The sequence below is a fragment of the Cheilinus undulatus genome, linkage group 3 (assembly GCF_018320785.1).
Source record: "Cheilinus undulatus linkage group 3, ASM1832078v1, whole genome shotgun sequence".
Lineage (NCBI taxonomy): Eukaryota > Metazoa > Chordata > Actinopteri > Labriformes > Labridae > Cheilinus > Cheilinus undulatus.
Window position 1 is genome coordinate 28,231,759 of NC_054867.1, and position 9,333 is coordinate 28,241,091.

Consider the following 9,333-nt stretch of genomic DNA (forward strand, 5'->3'; position numbering starts at 1 on the left):
AACCAAAAGTGGGCTAACAGGCAGAAAATGATGCTTTTGTCTAAAGAAAAATGTCACATCCATTATAATGTCTGTTTTATCTTGACAACACAGACATAAGGGCAGAATATTAAGTATTTCAATATTCAATGCTTGTACATTCAGACAAAATGCAGCACAATTAGCAATCGTCTCTTAACAGCAGAACGGACACCGCACAGTATGAGGTTGTTTCAGGAGCCCAAAGTACTCTTCCTGGTTTCTATTTTACTGTCTAGCTGCTCAAAAGATTAAACCCTGAAGCTTTGAATTGTGGTAAATGCATGCTGACATCTATTCTGTAGTGAACTGACCTAACTGTTGACAAATTGACAGGAATTGATACTTCAGTCCAGAGAAACTGGGTTCAAATGTGATCAAAACCCACTTCCTACATATTCTATTTTGTTACAAGCCAACCTTGACATTTTAAGTTTTCATTTGTACTTCTTTTAATACAATTGACAAGAAAACACTACAGGTCATAACCAACATTTCCAAGTTGTAGTGTTTGAATGTTAAATTACTCTAAATAACAACAAAATACATCAAAAGGTATCATGTATCTAGATTTTATCAGTATTTAGTTCATGTATGACACACACAGATAAATACTTCAGTAACTACAGATATGCATTACAAATCAGAGAAGTGTGCTGGTTCAGAAAAGAACAGATTAAAATGGACCCTACACCTGCATTCAAATTGTGAATAAAATAACTAAAGCCTGATTACAGAATATGTTTTTGTACATAGAATAAGGCTCAGTTTAATGTCAGACAAAATAAAACTGATGCTCTTCAGAAAGTTTTTAAAATTACCCTTTCATATTCTTTACAAGCAGCCCTCTAGACTTCAGCCTCATAGTTGAATTAAAATGCTACCAATAAAAGGCAACATGTGTCAGTCCATATTTTCTTTAGTTGGTAACTGATCACATAACTGATTTTATTTTGAGTACATTTATAATCAAGGGTCCTTCTCTATGTAGATCAGCACTACAGCCACAGAAGAAGAAGAAAGGCTTCAGCTCCTTTTCTGATGATCTTCCTTGGCTCTCTTCTGGCTCAGACTTTGGCTCAATGAGACAGAGCTTTAACTCTTGTGCTACTATTATTTTATATTGCTGTTTTGCTAAAATATGTATTTTTGCTTTGAGAGACAAGTATCATGTATGAAGGCAGGAAACCTGGTCATAGACGGTGAGGATACTTCCAATATACTGTCATACTTTTGCTCTCAAATCTGTTCTTTTTACCCTTTGCTCTGAACTTCTCTTAAAAGTGCCCAGCCTTTTCTTGTTTTGAGGTACTTCTTCAAGCTGTGCCTGTGGAAAGAGAATCAAATTATGTCTTCTTGTTTACAAAATCATACCTTGAAAAATGCATTAATAGCCAAATATATAAATAGGCTGCTTTAACACTCAGCTTTACTCACCTTCTTCTCCATCTGTAAGCACTAGTGCCTGGAGAATATCTGATAGGGAGACAATTCCCTTCACTACATCCTGCTCGTCCACCACCACCAGCCTGTGCACCTGAGCAACACACAGCATTGTCAACATGCTGGACACAGAAAATGACACAAGAGGGCAACCTGGTGGCACATAACGGAGTCTCACCTCAGCCTCCACCAGTCTGTTGATAATGGCCTCCAGGGTCTCGTGTCTATGGCAGGTCAGTACTCCTTCAAAGTACTGAGAGCGGTGCTGCAAGGCTTTGGTCACTGTCACATCCAGGTTGTTGTACATCTTCTCTGCAGCCAGGTTCTGTTTAAACACAGGGCATCAAATTAAATGTCTTTATTAAAAATTACACACAATTGTTAAATATGCAGTCATGTGCATAAGTTTTAGGTATTTAGAGCGCTAAGGGTTCATCTTGGGCCTGATGTGCCACAACCCTGTGCTGGAGAGGGGGCAGCCAGAGTCAAGCTCAACATATGTCAACACCCTAGCTGCTCAGCAGCCAAGGTCAAACTTTATGGCATTTCCATTGTGCAGGCCTTTTTAGCCCTGGTGATATACCTGGTGACCTGGTATATCACCTGGAGGTTTGGGGTCCTCTGGATATCCACAGCAAGGCCAAGAGCTTGTAGCAACCACACTACCCACCTAAGCAGTAGCCTAGGCTGTGCTTACTCCACCCCTAGCACGTGGGCTTTAATTTTACCAACTGATTTTTTCCCCATGCCCCTGGTAATATGCAAAGACATCCAGAGCACGACCAGGGTCACGTTTTCACCCAATGGTGCCATCAGGCAGCTTACTAGTCAAATGTCCGTCTTACTGCAGCCTCGATTTTTGACCCAAACATGTCTAAAACTTACAACAGTATTTATTTTATTTTATTTATTTATTTATTGTTTATTTGATGTGGACATCACAATTACATTGGACAAACCAGATACATTGTTTGAGTGTTTTAGCACAGGTGCTAATTCGCAACACTTGTCCACAGGAGGCTTTTGAAATGATAAAATGATAAAAGTGATAAGAGAAGAAAGAGAAGGAAAAAGTGCAGTGTAAAATAAAATCACAACAATGAAAGAGAAGCAGTACTGTAGATCATGTTAAAATGTCAGTTGGGGACAAACTCCAAGTACTGATGTGTGACTGACAAGAATGAGAACAACTTTGAAAAAAGAAAAAACACCAAGTGTGCTTTAAATAAGTTAAGACTATATCTACGACTCTTTTTCTACAGTGATATGATGCATTTCCAAGCTTTTCACAGCAATCAAGATAAATAATGAGGTTACATTTTCCAAGTGTTCAGGTTTCATGCTCATTTCTCATCATTAATTGCAAAAATGCTATTTGGGGGGATATAACTGAAAGTCAGATTTAATAACCAATGAGAATTCTTCATCATCATCATCAAATTACAACACATTATCTGACAGTTTACCAGGCAATATTAAGAAAATATTACTTTAAATACAATACTTAATACATTTTTTTCAAGACCCTCTACATACATTTAAGACTCAATTGAATCTTCAATTTCTAACGGTTACATTAGCAAAACAGTTACACTACTTATATGTCTTGTGCTGTTTGTAAAAATTCCAATTTTGATGCATTGTTGTGTCTGTCCATGACCACGTAGCTATTGCAGCTGATAAGCTGCAGCTCACTATAGCTGAGTTACATGCAATTTAATAATCTATTCCATTAGACTGGATGGGCTGTGAATTCTCAGCATACAAGTTCAATGAGCTGAAATAAAATATGACGGTAGTGTTTTTACACTTTTAAGTAACAGACTTAAGACCTCATTATCTTGCATTTAAGACTATTTAATACTTTTTAAAAGCAGTTGATTTAGCAACTTTAATACTTTTTAAGACTCTGCAAACACCCTTCTTAAAGTGATAAAGTCAAAAGAAAGTTTTCATACACTGTATATTCAAAGGCTGAGATATAGACGAATATCGTCAATAAATTCTGTGCAGCATATCTGTCTCATAATATCATAACTGTGGTAAAATGCATCTTTCATCTTTACTTACTATGACATCAAATTTGGAGTATATATCCACCACTCGTCCTGTGAAAGACAAGAAAGATAGCAAGTAACAATCAACAGGTCTCCAGTCATTAAAAAGCCGAATCAGCAAGGATAGCATTCCCTCTGACCTACATACCTTTGTCATCCACAACAGGGAGCGCTGATACTCGCTGCTCGACAAAAATGCCCAGTGCTGTGTACAGCGGTGTGTCTGTGCGGACCACTGCTATCTTTTGGAATGTTCCAATATTCAGTTCCTCCAAGGTTTGACTCAAAAACGAGGGTTTGGGCATCTCTGATATCTGAATACAGTAACGAGAGATAATGTTTGGTACAAACTTAAAGTAAAATGGAAGTTTGTGTAAAATACTAGCTTTTTCCCCCTTTCTTTAGTACTAACACTGTTTGACACATCTGATTTGTTATTGTAAGATCAAAACTGAGAGAAAGTGATCATTTAGCATATATAATGAAGCAGAGGTAGCAGAGAGGGACTTACAAAAAGCTTGAGGAACTTGAGAATCCTCTTGTGTGTGAGAATGTAAAGTGTGTTTCCTGTCAGCGGGTCAATTACAGGCAGTCTGTGGATCTTATTCTTCAGCAGTGATGATACTGCATCATACAAACTGTGACACAATACAACAACAAATTAAAGTATTGAAGGAAAATTTGATCTAAGATATTTACAAAGGTCAGTTCTAAGGATACACTGATGCATCGGTTTAACATTCAGATCAGCTATTGCAGCCCTGATGACAAACATCAGTCATCAGAAAATAAACAGATATCAGTAGCCGAAGTGTACCTGTTATGTCCAGTCAATTTAATGCTAGCATCTGGAATACCTAACCTCTGAATCAAATAACAGATTTTTGCTTTATGGGAGAATTACTCTGTTAGACAACTTTGTATCTATTCTTATGGTCAAACGGGAGAGAAAATGTTGGAATAGTGGGAGTGTTACACCAAAAGGAGTGCTAAAAAACATTGGTACTGGAATTGGAATTTTATACAACTTTAAATTTAATGACAACTTCTATTTACAGTACTGTGCAGAACTTCTAGGCATGTTTGGGCAAAAATGGAGGCTGAAGTAAAGTTTAGATGTGGCAAGTAAGCCACCTAAAGGCACCATTGAGCGTGAAGGGGGCTTGACACCCAAGTCATGCTCTGGATGTCCTTGCATATTACTAGAGGCATGGGAAAATAATCTGTGGAAAAAATAAAGTCCACACCTTGAGGGTGGAGAAAGGGGTGGGTGTGGCAAGTAGGCAAGGCCTAGGGTAGTAGGGTTGCCATGTGCCCCAGGATGTCCTACGGACCTGAAAACTGGGCACATTACCAGAGTTGAAAAGGAAAAAGAGACACCATCAAGTGTAATGTTGGCTGCCAAGCGACACACATGCCGAGATTGTGTCCCATCTGGCCCTGTGATCCTTAGCACCCTATGTGCCTAAAACCTATGTACATGTCTGTATGTTGATTTGAAAAATATGATGTCAAGGAGATTTTCAGATGCCTGAAATTACACTGAAAAATTGTCACAGGCCGCTCAGTTGTGTGCTGCGGCAGACAACAACTGCATATTCAAGATATTGAGAATTGACACCTAAGTCTAAAATAAAGGTGACAATGACAAAGAAATAATCAGAAGATCACACACTTACCTTGCATTTGGGGATATGCTAACCAAGGGCTTGAAAGAGTCTTGAAGGTACAACTCTATCGTAAAAAAGGACACAAAATATAGTTTATAACCTCTTTGATTCTAACAGTAATTAAATGAAACAGTCAGACTGTTGTTATTTATTTTTACCTCTCCATGTTTCTATTTTGTGTTCTTCCAACTCGTAAATCTGAACCTATTACAAAGAAAAACAAGGGTCTTTGAAGGATACTGCAAAAGAATTCAGGATTATAATTTCTCATTATTAAAAGACTTTTTGGCTGTCTTACCAAGGGAGATTTGTAGTAACGATGAAGGATGTTAATAAAGTCTGTGATGGTTAGCATGCCTGTGGAGATTCATAAGAAGTATCAAGTCAGTACCTCATTATTTCTAAATTTAGTAAAAGTGTGTGACTTAAAAAAATTCTTACCAACAAAGCACTGTTTTTTGCTGTCCCACAGAGGCGCTGCTCTTACCCCATTAGAGACAAGAGCAAAAAATGCCTTTTTGACCTGTAAACATACACAATATTTGTAATGTTGCATAGCTCATTAGAAACATACTGCAGTTTTTAAATCTGTGCTTAATTTGTCACCTGTAGGGATGTATCAAATACAACCAATTTGGAGCTTGTAGGTACAAGATCATAACACCGGTGGGACTTCATAAACCTGGTGTACACATTGTGCTCTGGATCTGAAGAAAGAGAAAGATGAGCCATTTGTAACACATTTTAAGTGCCTTTGAATTTCCCACTTCTCATTTTGGTCCCAAGAGATTAGTAAAGCTCCTTCACCTTCTACTAATGTGTCCTTTTTGCTCTCTAGATCATCAATAGGTACTGGAACCTGAAAAAATAACAAATAAAAGGTAATGAATATTCATAAAAGTAACTGTCTAAATGCAGGATGGGGATTAGCCTGGAAAATATAGACCAATTGTAATATCTTTAACTGTTTTTTAACTGAATGGCATGCCAAGATACATAAATATATCTCAATGTTTTTATAAAGCCTAGACAAATTCAGTTCTGAGCAGGGCTGAAAGATTAAAAAAAAAAAAACAATATAACTGCAATTTTTCCCCAATATTGCTATTACGATTTATCAGGCAATTGTTTTGAAGTTCCCAATCTAGTAGCCTATATTTTCAACTAAAACCAGTAAAAATCATTCTAGATAGGGCTGAGTGATTTTGTAAAAAGGCCATATGAACTGTTGTGTTAAAGGGAATGATCATTTTTATGCCGTTCTCACTGTTAATAGGGAAAACATACAAAAATAGGTAGTGTAGGTCTTTTTGCAAACTATTCTAGAAAGAAATGACACTTTAATGTTTGCATGTAACATCTCTGCTGCAAAAGTAATGGTATTAAACTGGTGTTTTGACACACACTTCAGGTTAAAGAAAAAAATGCACTTTCTGCAATTTAAAAATAGTAGCAAGACAAATTGCAATTTGATCTGTATTCAATGTAATTGTCCAGCCCTAGTTTTGAGTCAAATCCACATTAGCCAAACTGGCATTTTTGTTGACAGGAGGCAGCTGCCAAATGTCAACACACGCATGAAAAATGACAGCTATAAACAATCCAACTGTGAAAAGAAAGTGCCTTGATAAAAATGAAGTGAGTAGAAAAATAATCCCCATTTAGTCTAAAAATTTAGATTATGTATTTGTCGGTAAGCATAGTGGGATTCACAGAAAGTCTTTTCACTGAGCATTAGGGCTGGTATTTATTTTTTGAACCAAAATAACCTGTACCAATACAAACAAAACTGTCTTTCTTATTTGGAAACTATCTTAATGCATCTTAACAACTCGACATGTTATCCATAGGAGTTAGTGTGTTACACCTTGATAAAATAGTTGAATAATTCCTAGTTAGAATAATTCATTGCTGTTATAAGGATAAGAGAAAAAGCACCGACTTGGCTGTTTGATAAGTGCAATCCAACACATGGTTATATTTATCCATAGTGCTGTTATTACTTTATCTTATTCGGCTGTTTATAAAGAGGTAAAGTGCTGAGTGTAAGACGGGAATGCGTTCATGCTAAAGTCCATCTCTGGCGACCTGTTGCCAAGGAGTATTCATGAAGGTCTGACAAACAACAGGTCTTGTCTACCTACTACTGAGGATGATCTAATGCTAAATACGAGGTTTAACTTTTAAAGTTACGTGGTTTGGTGTTGGTGTGCGTTTCCAGCTGTCGGACAATCAAATAAGCAAATCAAAAGGCTTCCGGCTGCCAAGAAATGTTAATGCTACTGTTTATGTGTCAACCCATAACCTTTCATTGATATAGGACAAATAACCCTAACAGTGTATGTATTTTAACAAGGCTCAGTAGGCTAACTGAGGGACGGTGCTGTTGATACGGAGTTTAGGGTTAAAAACTAGGCAGAAGATGCTGCTACACCATAATAATTACATTAGCAAAGCATTAGCGATAAGCTAGCTAGCGTCAGTTTGTTGTTGACGCTGTCTAGTAAGTGGAGGTGACTTTCCATTACAGCCCAGGCTTTTACCTCCGTTATCCTCCCGGGACATTGTATAGCACATTGCTGTACATACACGATGACTGCATACGGATGCGGAAGCTGAAACCTTAGTCACATTCGTCAGGGACGTGTTTGACTTCGTTACAGTTTCAACAGATGAATGTTTCCTTATAGTTAGCTAGCTTCCACAATTAGCATGCTTCAGAAGGTCTTCAAGTTAGGATGGACCTATATTAAGAGGATAAGCTATCAAAGTTTACGATATATGCAATTTAAACATGACTGGATAACTTACACACTCCATATCCCATTCGCCGTGTCGCCTGTAATTATCAAAATGTTAGGTCCAGTGTGTGCTGGCAGTCCGCACAGGTCTTCCGCTATAACTTACATTGAGCAACTTGAATGGCCGTACGATCATTACCGTAATACACGTAGCGTTCTCGCACCAGTCTTAAGCTAGAGGAAACTGATGTAAACCTACACCATTAATGTGTGTGGGCCTAAATATCTTTATACTTGCAAAAGCTGGAAGATACAGATACATTTTTGCTCACAAAAATATCGCTATTACGGCGCATCAGACATTGTGCAATTATATACTGCATAGAACAGCGGTCCTCAACCTGGGGCTCGGGACCCCTTGGGGGTCGCCAGATGCCTTCTAATAAGGTGGCTTTCACACTAGGGGCCCGGTCCCAGAACCGAGTGCACTTGAGGCCAAAGTCCGGTTCGTTCGGGGCACCGGGCCCAGGCCCACTTGGGGAGGTGGTCTCGGGTGCAATTCAAGTGGACTCTGGTACGGTTCGGATGAGATGTGAATGCGACCGCACTCGGATACGGGACAGAGCATCTTATCAGCTTTATGACATCTTCGTAAAAGCTAAACTTCTTTAAACAGCGTGGCAGTTTGTTCACATATTTCCTCAATAAAGGGCGGAAATCATCAGAATCCAGTCAAATAACGGTCTGTTGTGACTCACCTTACAGATGAACACAGGTTGGAGTCAGTGAGAGGAGATGCAAAGGCAGTATAATGTCTCCTGTCACCTCAAAAACCGCTGTATCTTTGCAGCGCGAGCCTATTTAATCCTCTGAGTTATAGTGGATGTACAGATACCAAGAGTGAAGTTGCTGGCATCTTAAAAGTGATTTTTATTATCCATGGATGCAGGATGGACTTTTTGCCAGGTCAAAACAAAAACAATCTTCTTCTTTCTCTTCTTTTGTGGGGTTGTAAACCAGCTACGTGCATACTGTTTTTAGATCGGCCGCTGCCGAGTTCAGACCTGCTGTGCCAACTCAATGTAAGCAGACGGTATTCCGGCTTTCCCTCATCAAACTTATCAAATACACAGTCCAACAACTCCAAAATGCTCTCGTGGACAAGTTGTGACCTGTACATTCACCACGCTATGAAATAATCATGGAACATTACGAGACAGAGATGTTTTAAAGTTAAATGCAAAGCCGGAACTACACTCCAGGCATGGCTGCTGCACTGTCACTCCACCCAGTGGTTTACTCAAGAAATAGTTCAGAGTATTTGCTTCATGTGTCGTAACGTTACATAATTATATGTTATTATTTCGTAGTGTGGTGAATGTACAGGTCACAACTTGTCCACGA

At 38.5% G+C, this 9,333-nt stretch overlaps 1 protein-coding gene across 1 annotated transcript; it reads right to left on the bottom strand.

Moving 5' to 3' along the window:
* Positions 1–574: 574 nt before the first annotated feature.
* On the bottom strand, positions 575–8,116 carry prkag1 (protein kinase, AMP-activated, gamma 1 non-catalytic subunit). Its single transcript, XM_041783343.1, has 13 exons — positions 8,000–8,116; positions 5,996–6,047; positions 5,795–5,895; positions 5,630–5,711; positions 5,487–5,545; positions 5,347–5,392; positions 5,198–5,252; positions 4,030–4,156; positions 3,667–3,832; positions 3,532–3,569; positions 1,640–1,786; positions 1,456–1,555; positions 575–1,345 (listed from the first exon to the last, which is right to left on the bottom strand). The coding sequence occupies exons 1-13, from the start codon at positions 8,006–8,008 to the stop codon at positions 1,335–1,337; spliced, it is 993 nt and encodes a 330-aa protein (XP_041639277.1). The 5' UTR covers positions 8,009–8,116; the 3' UTR covers positions 575–1,334.
* Between the last annotated feature and the right edge of the window lie 1,217 nt (positions 8,117–9,333).